Source organism: Bombus bifarius, unplaced genomic scaffold, assembly GCF_011952205.1.
Source record: "Bombus bifarius isolate JDL3187 unplaced genomic scaffold, Bbif_JDL3187 scf7180000007978, whole genome shotgun sequence".
NCBI classification, from domain to species: Eukaryota; Metazoa; Arthropoda; class Insecta; order Hymenoptera; family Apidae; genus Bombus; species Bombus bifarius.
The window spans coordinates 1,244,636-1,259,371 of NW_022884363.1; the positions used below are offsets into that span (position 1 = coordinate 1,244,636).

The 14,736-nt window shown below is 30.8% G+C and overlaps 2 protein-coding genes and 2 long non-coding RNA genes across 5 annotated transcripts; 2 read left to right on the forward strand and 2 right to left on the reverse strand.

Annotated features, from left to right (window-relative positions):
* Positions 1–7: 7 nt before the first annotated feature.
* Positions 8–10,489, reverse strand: LOC117204556 (mitogen-activated protein kinase kinase kinase 12). Of its 2 annotated transcripts, XM_033442063.1 has the most exons (12): positions 10,122–10,489; positions 7,041–7,207; positions 4,907–5,181; positions 4,646–4,832; positions 4,389–4,580; positions 3,811–4,237; positions 3,505–3,731; positions 3,115–3,433; positions 2,637–3,037; positions 2,333–2,551; positions 2,062–2,257; positions 8–1,952 (listed from the first exon to the last, which is right to left on the reverse strand). In XM_033442063.1, exons 2-12 carry the CDS (start codon positions 7,178–7,180, stop codon positions 1,833–1,835), a joined length of 2,703 nt encoding a protein of 900 aa, XP_033297954.1. In that variant the 5' UTR covers positions 7,181–7,207; positions 10,122–10,489; the 3' UTR covers positions 8–1,832. The 2 variants fall into 2 exon arrangements, with proteins under 2 accessions (XP_033297954.1, XP_033297956.1); XM_033442065.1 differs by lacking the exons at positions 7,041–7,207; positions 10,122–10,489 and adding an exon at positions 6,405–6,664.
* LOC117204560 lies at positions 5,989–7,212 on the forward strand. Its single transcript, XR_004487108.1, has 2 exons — positions 5,989–6,077; positions 6,310–7,212. It is a non-coding gene; the product is annotated as an uncharacterized LOC117204560 (long non-coding RNA).
* Positions 7,647–8,322, forward strand: LOC117204561. The gene is made up of 2 exons (XR_004487109.1): positions 7,647–7,906; positions 8,103–8,322. It is a non-coding gene; the product is annotated as an uncharacterized LOC117204561 (long non-coding RNA).
* A 1,741-nt stretch (positions 10,490–12,230) lies between the features above and the next one.
* LOC117204455 (tubulin delta chain-like) lies at positions 12,231–14,021 on the reverse strand. Its single transcript, XM_033441865.1, has one exon. The coding sequence runs from the start codon at positions 13,637–13,639 to the stop codon at positions 12,299–12,301; it is 1,341 nt and encodes a 446-aa protein (XP_033297756.1). The 5' UTR covers positions 13,640–14,021; the 3' UTR covers positions 12,231–12,298.
* Between the last annotated feature and the right edge of the window lie 715 nt (positions 14,022–14,736).

Sequence of the window (14,736 nt, forward strand, 5' to 3'; positions counted from 1 at the left end):
ATACCAATTATTGTAAATCAACTTTATTTATTTATAACACAAATTTTGTGTACTGCTTCTATTATTAAAGAATAATAGAACTAGTCAGTTTAGCTGCCACTGCACAAGAAGGAACAATTTATGCAACTACTCGCATAAATATAATAGATACAATATGTATGATTATCATAAAGTACATCTTTATATATCTTATTAATTACTTCGTCCAAATGAGCACATGAAAATGTTATATCATACCTTAGCTACTATTTTCTTAAGTTTATGTTGTATTGTCTATATTTACAATAGTATAGTAATTGTCATTAAGGCAATTTGAGTTTCAAAGCAGGTACAATAGATGGATGCAGACAGTACTTTGGACAATTGACTTAACGATGTCGTTTAGTTTTGCATGTGTAATTACGATATTTATTGTTATTAATTTGAGAGAATGAGTATATGACTTTTACATACAGTCCAACACTATTATTGAGTTTCAGTTTGAAACTCAGACAACCTGCATTGTTTTGACCATATCATAATACTACTTACACTAGTTTTCTAACATAGTCATTAAATTAGATTGTTTTCATTTATTAATTGAAAAATGAAACAATAAAATTTATTACATATAGTACATTAATGAAATCTGTAGTAAGATTATTGGTAAAAGTTTTAATGCATCAAAAATATTTAATGACTTTGTTACAGTAAAATAGCCCTCGAGCAATACCTCATGTTATTTATAATTTGATTTTATCGGAATAGCAGAATATTTATTGAATCGAAAAATTATTGTACTGATGTGATCCTATTTTCAGTTGCAAGCTTAATTGCTGTTTATTGCACATTAATTAGAGTTTGTTATTTTATTTCAATAATCACTATTTGGTGTACTTCATGAAAATTGCCACAGGCACTTATGTTTTAAAATTTATTTAGTAATTGTCATTCCATTACATATTTTCTAAATTACTTTCAAAAGTATATTTTTCTAATGCAATATTTACTTTTATTTTATTGTATTTATATACAATAACTCTTTGTAAACTACCAAATAATATATGAGTTTATTGATTTTTAAAATTGATTTCTACATTATGGTGAATTTCATCTATACGTACAAGTGAATGCAATTATCAATAACTGATTTTGCATTCATCATAGGAATGATTGATTTGAGTCTAACTGAATATTTTTTATTAATAATATGAAATAAATGCAATACATAATTGATAATAAGTTCATAATTGATTAGTTGAGAATTCTACATTTACTAAAAGGAACTATAAAAAAAAATATAAAACATAATGGAATGAATTTTAAGTAATGATTTTTTTCTCTTTCAGACGCGAGCATGAGGTGCATGTATTTACAAATAATACTATATAACATGTTTATACACATGTTTGTGTAAATTTTCGATTCTGTTGAAAATATCAGCAATCTATATTTTATATTTTTCTTAGAAAAAATAGTTATTGATTTATGTTCATTTTCTATAGCGTATAATAAATCATATCATAGATAATGATAGAAAACAATTTCATTAAATTAATTCAGTTGTTGAATTTTGTAATAGTTTTCAAAAATAGTAATTTAAATTTTAATAAAGATTTAGAATGTGATTTTTATAAACTTTTCTCAGTAACTGTCTAGTATCTTAATAATATTAATGTAATATTTCATTGATAAATAATGCATAAAATTAATGTACATATATATCTAACATATACCTTAAATTGATAAATATCTACAATATTTAACACAGGATGAGAGCATACGCTACAAAAATGCACTGGTTGTTAGGTACTTATATCAATCGTAAATGAGATATAAAAAATCCTGTTAATCTACACACTACTTTCTATTTTTAAGTTTGCAACTACTGGTTGAGATGCAATTGTAATCTCACTGACTTCATCTGTTTCCGATTGACTTGATGTATCAGAAACATCATCTATTTCTTTCCTCTAAATAAAAATAGAAATAAAAGTAAAAATATATTGTGTATTATACTGTATATATTTTTACTGTATTTTCAATAATATTACATTAATAATAAGAATTATTTTGACTCACCTTATGAGAATAGTGAATATTACGAAATACTCTTTGCATATCGGGATTACTTTCTAACGTGGAGGATTGACTGGACGGAGGATGTGAATATTCGGAAGTATTTTCCTCATCAGAAGCTAACACTCTCTCTATGCGTTCAGGTGCATGTTTAAATCTTCTTAATCTACATCCAGGACCAATTGGTCGCCTTGCAATACTTTAAAATAAATTCATTAAATTAAGATATGAATTCGATTAATTTCATACTTTTACATTATTCTAAAAAAAATACCTTCTTCTTTTTAAAGAGTAATTATACGTATAACTTGGATCTTCGCCTTCTTCATCTGACCAACTTTCCTCACATGCATCATCTTCACGATCGCATAAAGTATCCATACTTTCAGAACAAGGTCGAGTTTTAATTTCTGATTGTTCATGAGGTGTATTAGTATTGTTAATAATAATTCCACAAAAATGTCCGGACAGGTTTATAGGTTCTTCTTTGCCTCTGAAATGAACAATTATTTATTACTTTTAATTATTGTTGAAGTCCATATATTGATATATGTATATTTATATTAAATATGTTTTACCTGTGTTGTATCACATCATCGCAATTTCCATTATCTATAGGAGAAATAAGACGATTAGCATTAATAATTTCGCTAACTTTTCGACCAAGTGTTTCAAGATTATCGTCATCACTACAGTCCTTTAAACGTTCATTTCCATTTGCACGATTTTCATTTGAAGGTTCAGGACTGGAACAAGGACTAGATTGCATTCTATAATGAGCTTCGGATAAAACTGAATTTCCATTTAAACTTTCTGGTGTTTGTTTATTTAATGACTGTTTATTAAGACTATTTACAGAAAGTTTTTCTGTTGATGAGATTGTTGTTGTATGTCCAACAGGATTAAAATCAGTTTCGTTGATATCCATTATATCTGTTTGTGTTTGACTATCAACAAAACGTGCACATACTTCTGTACTCTGAAAATAGATATGCACCCAGCATTATATTTTAATTTGTTAATTAATAAGTACATATTCTGATGTTAGATACGTACTTTTCTTTCACGATGAGGACTCGATCGTGGGCTAGAATTTACACCACATCCAGATCCTACTCTACGATGCCTATATTTGCGTTGTTTGAAACTATTATTAGGGACTAAAACTGTCTCTGGTCGATTAGATTCATTTAGTTGGGTACACATAGTTGCTTTTATAGGGGTTTGTGGACAGTCTGTTGGGGATGGTGGAGTTGTTGGAGTAGATGATGTTGAAAATTGAGGGTTACGTCTACGATGAAGTCTTTCTTGAGCCTTTATAAGAGGGTGTACAAGTCGCTTCTTACATTGCTTATACCCACTTTGTTGTTCTCGTCTAAGAGAGAAAATAAGATATATTAAAATTACTTACTATTAGATATTCTAATTTTCTAATTTATTACTTACTTAATTACATCTCGTTCACGCTGTTCCAACTGCAATAAAACAGCGCTTAATTCTAAGTACAAATTATTAGTACGTTCGAGTTTACGTTCATAATGTTCTCGAATATCTTGAGCATGTCTTAATTCATCCTCACGTCGTCGAATGAGATCAGCTTCAAATCTTGGACTACTACAACTATTTGTCTGCATTTGTTTCATATGATCTCTAATTTCTTTTTTCCAAGATTGCTGTAATTATAAAAATTATAAACACCTTTTAATATTTAAATAGGTTTGTTTCATTTTTATTTTTAGGTTTTCAATTTACCTGTGTCTTAAAGTAATCATCAGGTTTTTTACATAGCACTTCAACTGCTGCAATTCCGAGATGAATTTCAATATGTTTAAAGGAAGGTCTATTACGTGGTTTTGCTGCCCAACATTGTTTTACAAGTAACCTGTAACCTTCTGGGCAGCTTGCAGGGATTGGTAAATGAAGAGAATTATTGCCCACGCCCCAAATGATTGCGGAAGAATCCACGTCTTTGTAAGGTATTTCTCCGCTTAAGAGTTCCCATAATACCACACCATACGACCATATATCTACTTTCTCAGAACAAGGCTCGTTTCTGATGATTTCTGGGGCCATCCAGGCAACTGTACCAGCGAAACTCATTCTTGTACTAATTTCATTCCATTCTCTACTAGTTCCAAAATCGCTAATTTTGACAATTTCTCCTTGTCCTATCAACACACTGAAATTGTAAATAGAATTTAGAAGATAAACACGTAAATATAGTACGTAAGTATAGTAAGACAAAGATGCTCTTATTTTATGAGGTAAATAAAAATTTACTGAGCCTAAAAATATATATGAATTTAATTATATTAGATTAAATAACATACTTTGGGCTTTTAAGATCTCTGTGTATAATTTTATGTGCATGAAGATAGGCCATTCCAGCAGCAATTTGTTTTGACCATGATACTAATCTAGGAGGTGGAACTGGTTCTCCAGCCCTAAGGAGGTCGTATAATGGTCCGTATGGACAAAACTCCATAATTATACAGTAACATGGTGCTTGTGTGCAAACACCTCTGAGAATATATAAAGATTATTTATATTATTTTTTATAGCATTTATAGTACAGCTAAAAACTTACTTAAATTGAACAATATTCGGATGATTTAACTTCCGTAAGTGCCGTATATCAGTTTCACGCGGCTCTCGCACCTTTTTTACAGCTACAACTTCTTTATTTAATTTTCCACTAAATACTGCCCCTTGTGCTCCAGATCCGAGCCATTGCAGTTCACTGATTGATTCAAACGGTATTTCCCAGTCATCCGCTAAAATTATTTGATTTCATTCTATAAATAATGTTATAAAGACTATATTAAATCTATAAAAAGTGATTACTTACTTTGATGTCCTTTAATTTTTTCATTAACAGCTGCTTTTGAAAGCATAGTCCAAACTGGACGCATGCACCCTAATATACCTTCCACCCAGCTTGATCTTTGTGCATCTAAAGTTCCAGTACCTGGAGTACATTTTGTTGCAGTTTCACTAGAGTTACTATTGCTTTCTGAATTGCTATGATTGTTATTAGGTAATTGAGCATCACGTGGGTCAGGGATAATAGGACCTCCTGCAATTCCACTCAACTGACCTAATTCTTCTTGTATACATAACATGCTAAAATAAATAATCAAAGACATTAAAAAACTTAATTTCTGAATATGAAAATGTTAAAATATTAATGAAAGAACAAAATTATTTCAATTATTTTACTATTTTACAATGCAGCAAAAATACTATCATGAAATATGTAGCAAATGTGTATTACGAAACTTTATCAAGCAAGAGTTACAGGAATTTTGTTTTTTACTGGAGTTTCTCATCTTGAACTACTGAAAATAATGTAATATATGATATTGTGAATTGAAATATTAACTATAGAAAAAATGTTAGTAAGGAGTAAAAATATTCTTTATTAATTTTTTTGGAAATTATTAATTTAATTTTGAATAAAGCTTCTAATATAAACTAACTGACTAACTCATAACTTTGTTAAAAGAGTAAATAATTGTCATGAAATTTTTATTCAAAATGTCAATATATAAATTATTTTTGAAAATGTACCATTTAAACAAATCTCTTTATTAACTCATTAATTTACACTAATCAAATTATCTTAATCAAACAATAATCATATTTTTTCGCTTTATAACTATTATTAATAAACTTAAGTCCCTGACATATCTGTGTTGAAAAATTTCAGAATTTAGACTCCAAACAAAAGAAAAGTGACGTTATTTCGGAAAACGCAACAAAGAGATTTGGGCATATCAAATTTTCATGTCTTATTGTCATAACAAACGATTCGTTACATACACAATCAATATGGACATGTGTATGTATTAAAATCGTCATGTTAAAACGTCATGAAATCTAATGTAAGTGAAATTAATAGGAACATTTAATCACTGAGCATCGATTTCCTTAAATGACTTATACACCTGTCAAACATGTAAGCTGTGATCATAAGTCGTGAGTCAAGTAGCTGTTATAAGCAATATCATACGATAAGTGTAAGTATCTGCAATGTACTTTACTTCTGTGTATTATGTATCTTGTGCTATATCATTTAAAAATACTCTTTCGTGTTTATATCGAAGATACTGAAATCGCGTAAGAAAGACATGTTTTAATAACTGAAAAATAGAAATGATAAAAATGACATGGGTCGTGTGATTAGGAATTATGTTTAGGACATAAATATATCTGATAAATAGAAAAGATTGACAATATGAGTTTCTATAGATGTGTTAGTGTGGGGACAAGATCAAAGCCGTCAACGATGGTGCCGTTATGCCGTTATCGGAAGCGCATTCCGACGACTTGGCCTTCGTCCTCACCTCCTCGTACCGACGTTGTTTGGAACGACCACATCGTCGTTCTGTGTCTTCCGAAGGAAAAATCGTGTAAATACCATCGTATCACGCGTAGCATATGGATATAACACGCTTGACCCATACACTGAGAGAAAGTGTCACAAAACCATGCCACTGATTGAACGTTTTCACGATAAACAAAATATAAATACGATGAAACTATACAGGATGCATACGACCACGAGACATATCGTAAACTAACAAGTTAGCCGGCAGAGGGCCACATTTACCGTTTGCTTTTATGTGTGTATGTACAGTATGATGCATGACGATGTTACGATTAAGTGGTTGTTCGTAATTGTAGTGCATTACAATTTGACAATCGAAAAGTATACGATTATTCTACATATCATTTATAGGACAAATACATATGTACAATTGAAACATTATCAGAATTAATATCACGCAGTAAAGTTATATTTTATGATAATTAAGTTACTCCTAATTTCAAATATAAATTTTAAGGTCTATGACAGATAATTAAGAATGCGCATGCGCAATTGTACGCGCGTAATTTAATGTAAGAAAGCGTGTTATTTCAAATTTATTATATGCAATACTCGTTTTATATTTGACACTGTAAAAATACTACATTCTTACCTGTTAGTGAATATGTGCGCTTCCGGATGAGAAGGTGATAAAACTACTTGATTGACACCCGATGACGCTTCTGTTTTCTGAGATTCAAATTTGTACATCTCAGGTTGCGACAGTGTCTCTGTCCCGGCAGGAGTACGCATGGTTGCTTATTGTTTTGTATTCCAATTCTGTAATATAATTTATCATTTGATAAATAATACAATTTATGGATGTAAATTTCCTTACTAATATTATTTTAAGCAAGAGAACATTTTTGACGCTTGTTACATGCACGTGTATATCGTCAAAAAATGTATTCGTCGCAATGTTACTTTATCAAGAGCGAAGACCAGAGGAAAAAGAGAAAAGACGAATAAGAAATCACCTTTAGCATAACATGGGGAGGCTGGGTTCAATGGAATGCCGATCTAGTAAGAGGCGTGGTATGTGGCCGTCACATACCAAACAACCGTGCTTTTATTTTTTGTGCAGATTCTTTAGGTTAAACCTAATCATACTTGCATTTTTAGCCGATAATTAAAGAAATCACGCTTTCTAACAGAATATTAGCACGAAAGGTAAAGTGAAAGATTTACTTAAAATTTGAGTATTACATATAGCTTGTCTTTTATTTAATACTTATGAAACAACAAAAGTCTTTGCTTTTTTTAAATTATAAAATCTTTGCAATTTTGTAGCAAAAATAATGCGACAGAAAATAAGAGGATTAATTAAAAATCCAACCGGTTTTGCAAAAAACCTTTATCAGATACTGGTTTAAACACGGAACCCTTTCGCGCTACGAAAAGAAAAAAAAAGGATACAGAGTTTTGTATAGTGAGTCATTCGTAGGTGTGTCTTGGATTAATCCGCAGCACCTGTGCTAGGTAAGGTCTAATATACTAGGAACCACCTCCCGAAACCTAGATCTGTTGGGAGAAGGGAGGGGGGCAGGAGGGATATTTTGTGCTTCCAAATATATTTATTTGGGATAAATACAAAGAAAGACGTTATTAATGGTTTTTTATGATTATTCAAATAATTTTATTTTCAAAATTGAATATATGTTCATTTTATTTACAGAATATATTTCTAGAGCTGGAACCTTCACATGATACAATGAAGGGGTTTCTGAAAATTTTGCTAGAGTTAACAGATCAATGTTCCAAAAGAGTGAACATGTTGCACCCCACGTTTCTTGAACAGACTATTTCCGTGAGTAAAGTTGGGGAAGAATGAATCGTAATGAGTAGGGTGCTCATTGTCTATCCTGATTTGTCGCTTTGTTGACCAGAATGCTATAATTTCCGGGTATGTGTGAACATTACGATATGGATGGTTAATATTAAATTATAATATATTCAGTATATCACAAAGTAGATTAAAATAAGGAATTATGTGTACATGACTAATGTTATAGCGGCAAATTTAATAAGTTAACAGAAAATATTACGTCAGCTTCAAACCTTTATATTTTCGTTACATATACATATGCATGTGTGCGTTACATATACATGTGTGCGTGACTTTGTTGCATTGAGAAAAGTTCCATCGTAAGTTTTATAGAACAATCTAAAAATACTTCCAATATCGAGGTCGCGAAACAAAAGAGAAGAGTTTGATAGAAAACTTAAATACGATAAGAAATAGAAATGGTTTATTATGTATAACGTAACGAACAAATTCTGTTAATACATTGAAAGAAGGATGAAATACATATTAATGCTTCCATCATTGCATTCGTTAACATCTTTTTACGAATACACCTCCGCATCCTTCGACGGAGGTGGAAGAAATTTCAGTTTTGCTGTTGTCTGAAACGCACGAAATGCAATGTATGCGATAGAAATGATAACGTGGAAAAATATCCATGAAATGTTTTAAGTAGATCATCACTAGAATAAATTAGAATTTTTAAAAAATTTATTGATTACATAAAAAATGAATGAGCGCTATATGATCTAGTACGGAAGGTGTATCAAATAGTCTTAATTCATCGTTTATATATTGCATCATTACTATCAAAAATGAAATTCGACGTGTTTATTATGTATACGTGTTAAATATTTCATTAGAGTAACATGTATAGTATTGGTGCACATCCTAGCGTTGAAATCACCCGATAAATTGAGTGATCGCGATGCTGTTTATAGCATCAGTGATCGGTACACATATTGCTTTAATGCGGTTCTAACTAGACGATATTTTGATAATATTTCAAGAAAATGAACTTCACTACTTATTTTTTAAACACAAGTGAAATGAAATTCAGTGTAACCTATCTGTTCAAGGGCACGTAGTACAATGTAATAAAAGAAATATGTCACCAGAACTTAATAATAACTTTATATACTAATATCTTATGTAATGTTTATTGAGAATAAACATCTTTGATATTATTGCCTTTACTCGGCTCAAAAACACAAAAAGTACATGTGTGCATTGCATATATAGTGTATGTTAAGAAAAGAAACCTTTTCCGAAATTATAATATACTCAAAAAATAAATAACAGGCAGTTTTTCATTTTATATACCAGTACTCATCATTTTCAACATTTTACTGGTCTTAAAGAAAACCGAACCTTATTAATATTTAAGATAAAAATCCTTTTATTTTAATATGCACGGATTAATTCGAAAAACCTGTTTTTACACAGAGTATCCTTTCTCATTCATCGCCTTTCTTTAAAAGCGTTCTTTTCTCATTCATACGAAAATAATGGACGCTTTTACTGAAGAAGTAATAAGAGTACAATTCAAAGTGCCGACAACTTGGGCCAAATGACGCTTCAGTGTTTGAGACGAGACGCATGAAACGTGCACCACTACGACGCGACGGACGGAACGAGATTCGTGCTCAGTGCAGAACGATCGGGAACGTGAGCTTTCACTTTCCTCGAGCGGCTTGCACAAGCGAGACACTACCGTGGTCAGGGCGCACGACATTTGGTACGAAAAACTCGTCGAACCATGAAGCGTCGGACATTCAGACAACGACGATACATAAAAGTTTCCCGTGTTTGAAAACCAGAGAAAAGGAAGAGAAAGAGTATGGAGAAGACGCTTTATTGATTAAGCTCGGGCAACCCCTCTTTTCTTACCTTTATAAAAAATATATCTGCCGACGATGAACGACGACAGTGGCAATCCCCTACCAAGTATCCATATAGTTGTATCTGGCGCCATACATTTGCGAAGTCTTTGGAACTGTTAAATCTGACACTATAAGCACGAGAGTCCTCGACTCTTTCAAAAAACGTATCCTCGTGTTGCACGTCACAATAATCATGCAAAAGACATATATACGTGTCTTCACTGTTCAAATGATTACACTAGTACGTACGCGCGAAATTGTAAGCGAGCTCAAAGAGCCGCGGATTTATTCTCGGTTGACGGTCATGAAAACAACCCCACAACACCCCGACGCACGACGCGTCCAGCGGACACTAAACAAAATGGCGCGTACCATCGTCCATGGCTTCGACACCAGAGTGCGCCTGCTTTCTGTGGGAGTGTGTAAAGACGATGGGTTCTGTATCTAGTAGAGGGAGACAAAGTACCGAACAGGTTCGTCTATTCAAACCACGCCTCTTGGTATTCGAGTCGCGCACACGAATACTACTACGTGCTGTGTTCTATGTATCCGTGCGCAGGTTTACAGGGAGGCATGTATACTTTCGAAGAATCCTGTTAATTTGTTGATATCTTAAAATAACATATTTTGATATTCCATTTGTTATAGTAGTTTCAATGATCTCGTTAATAAACGTCGCACAATTAAAAGTGTAAGGATACAGAGCAGATATTGATATATTATTTAGAAATAACCTTACAATTAATAATATACTTTTTGAAGAGGCAGCTATGCGACCCTGTATATGTTAGATGGCGCCACTACTGTACACGCTACTTCCTTCAACCCCACATTATGAAAAATCACTAACTTAAAGCTTTGGAACATTATCTTCTAGATTTTATGAAAGAAGAAGAATAGATAAATTCCATGTTGATTACATATGCCTCAAGATTTATGTAATTAATTCATATTCAAAAACCTTGTCTTTTTTTATGGCAATACATACATACTATCGCCAGATTTAAAAGATTAGTAGTGGGGTATACTTAATCTTAAAGGTGCTCAATAGTTAGGATATGCAGTGGGGGCGATGAAGGGGCAGCAAACGAGTTTCTGACAATCGTAGCTGTACCTGTAACGCTTGACTGATGCTAGAGAACGGTGTGGATAGTGCATCTGTCGTTGTTTATATAGTATTCCCCACGCCATAGATTCTTTTCTTTTTTTCTACCTTTACATAACGCGTCTAAAAGTAAGACCTTGAAATATCTTAGACAACCATAACAGATCATTTTATTTAGAAATTTCAAAATGTCCTATATTGATATAATTATAAAAAATACTTAAATTTGATTGCGCCCAATAATATGTAATATCATTTATATATGTAAAATATTTAAATCTTAAAATAATCTGTAAGCGTTAAATAATCCAATATATTAGTTATTAAATATCGATAATCATGTTTTAAAAATTATATTACACAATATTCTCAAAGTTTAATTATAATTAAAGTTAATCAAATAAAATTCAAAGTTTCATTATATTTTAACAGTGATGCTGTACCATATAATACCGTTCTCGATAAATTTATTCTTTCGATTCTCCCTGGATGAACAGAAGAGGGGAAATAGATGACTACGGTTCTTGGAAATATTTTCGTTGTTTCTTGGAAATGGTCAGAACTTTTTCGTTCTGCATCATTTGGATTCAGCCGCCCCTTCGCACAAGCGCAGAATATACCTTCCTACTTATTCCTAACTCCCACATTATAAAAGGGATGTGTAGTACAAAGATGCTCATTTTCTCATTTACTTTCTCCCACTCTCTCCAAGTTAAACTGAAAACCATTCTCGATTTGTTAAATACGTCTCGTCTTCTCTATGTTAAATTTCTTTTTATCTTTTTTTACTACATTTCTTGTTTTGTCTTTGTCATCGTTGCATTTTAGACGTAGATATCTATTATACCTACATAATATGCAATATACAACGTCGCAAGTTGGTCGATTTTCTTGTGACGTCATAGTTACCCTTCCATACGTGTTTTTGACTCCTACGTACACAATATTTGAATTTGTCACGAAAAATAGCTTGCTTTTGTGATACAAGTAAAAATTTATGTACACAAACAATGTTGTAAAAAGTTTATAATTAACTTTTTATTTATTACATTTCAATTATGAAAACTAATTATGATTTATTATTGCTTTGCATGAGGAACCAATTCTTTATAATCTTTTATAACATTTTCAAGCACTGCGAATGCTTGTAAAAAATCATCTTCTTCTAAACCAAATTGTTTATATTGATGTAAAAATGCAGAATGAACATAAGACTTCCAAGCTTTGTTTAAAAGTATATCCAAAGAATAAGAAATTTGGAAATTATTGGTTATCAATGCAAGAAATTTATCATGGTTTAAGAATTTTCGGTTTTGATGCAAATGAGTGAACCAATTAATTGTATTCCAGTCTGCATATAAATGTTTTTCTTTAAATATGTCTGTTACTATAGGATCTTGTTCTGATGCTATTCCACGAGTTATCAAAACGTTTGATATTGAGCAAGCATATGTATGATGTGTGGTGTTGCTTAATGAATTAGATGGTATTTTTAATTCAACATTAGTTAACTGTGAATTGAAGTTTGATATTCTAAGCGTTTGCTTTAAATGATGTATATATGAATTCCAATTATACACAGGTTCATAGTTTGCGAATGCTGCAGGTATATGTGGGCTACTCTTGATTGTTGCTATTTTATATGAAGGGTGACATGCTATCTGTGATAATAATGAATTTATGTTATGGTTTATACAATCTACTGGTTGAAATACAGCTAGTAGCTTTTCTGAAATAACCTCATTCATATCTTGTAAATTTGTAGGTGATTTCTTCAATAAATTGGTACATATATTATATATCTGTTCATTCTCAATTAAAATATTGATATCACTTTCACTATAAAGTTTTGCTAAAGTCAATAATGTATTATAATTTTGTGTACATACTTCTCCAAATGAAAATGGTAATATTGTTGTGTTAACAATAGATTTTTTACCATATTCTTTACGCAATAGTTTTGTAATATAACTTCCAATGCCAGATCCTGTTCCACCTGCAGAACTTAGTAACAAAAGAAATCCATCAAAATGATCTAATTTTTCAATTTCTTGTCTGACACAATTTAATATCGCATTGCTTAATTCATATCCTTTTATCATATAACCAAATGCCCAATTATTTGCACAACCTCCGCCAGCTTGACAAATTACATTCGTTGTTGAATATGTCCATGAATTACTTTTATCGTTATAAATCTTACTTATTACTTTTTGCTCAGTATCAACAAGAACTGCTCTTGCCAAACGTTCATTACTTTTAGATATACCATTAAACCATTTATTAAATGTGTCTTCTGAATATTGATAATTAGCCTTATATGATACACCTGTATTTGCACATTCCAAATCAGATGATACTTCTGAGAATAATGTATGTCCTAGTTGATTTCCACATTGCCCAAATTGTATGGTAAGCATTATTAAAATATATCATTTGCACAAGTTACAAAAGTAGTTCATTATATTATCAAAACAGAAAAATACATCTTGCTTGTTACATTCGACTGAAGCGTATTTAATACACGAAAATAGATATAAATGTGACTTGATTGAAATGATTTGTATTTAAAGATATAAGATACAGACAGTCATAAAGAAAAGTAAATTAGGTACTAATATTTATACAAAGTATAACATTTTTTTATCGAGGAAATGTGTACTTGTTAAGAAAAAGATTCATTTCGAATGGTTACATAAGTTGTTTTGAAGGTTCATTGACAAAAAAAACAAATTTAAGTTAGATTATAAGTAGGACTGCTACATGATCAGTAAAAGGTAATGTTTGTAAATAGTTTAATAACTCACCGCGAGATCACGCAATCATAACGCGCAATGGAATTGTTAAAAATAACAATAACGGTTTGTAAATTATTGGTTGTAATGTCTTCAAAAATATTATATTTTATTTTATTTATTATTTATCTATTGGCTTAGAATGAACTTCCGGCTTTATATTTTTTCTCTTATTTGCAAATTTACCTCCCGCACTTTCGCCATCTTCATTCATCTTTTTCATTTATATCATATGCATTCTGTTTACGGACTATAAATATCGTACTATATATTTAAGGGTATATTATATATATATATAATATAATTATATATATATTATATTAATATTATAATATATTAATTATATATATATATAATTATATTATATAGAACATTTTTGTACATTAGTACAAGATATATTCGAAAATATCTGTATACGATATAAAAATAAATTACAGAAAATTTTCATTGTATGTAAATAAATTAATATCTTGGTAGTTCAAAATGTAGTTCGTATATGAGAATAAATAAGCATACAATAAATGTCATTAAATATTATTTAAGCCTTATTTTATATAAAGACTCTGTTGAAAAGTTTACGACCAATATTATAATTACTAGGTATAATATATTATCTCTAAAGACGGGCATGTGTCATTAGTGATTCTCTTGAATATTAGTTATTTTTATTAAAGATGAAAAAATTTTTTTTTCTAACATACGGTTATCGCAAATGCTCCAAG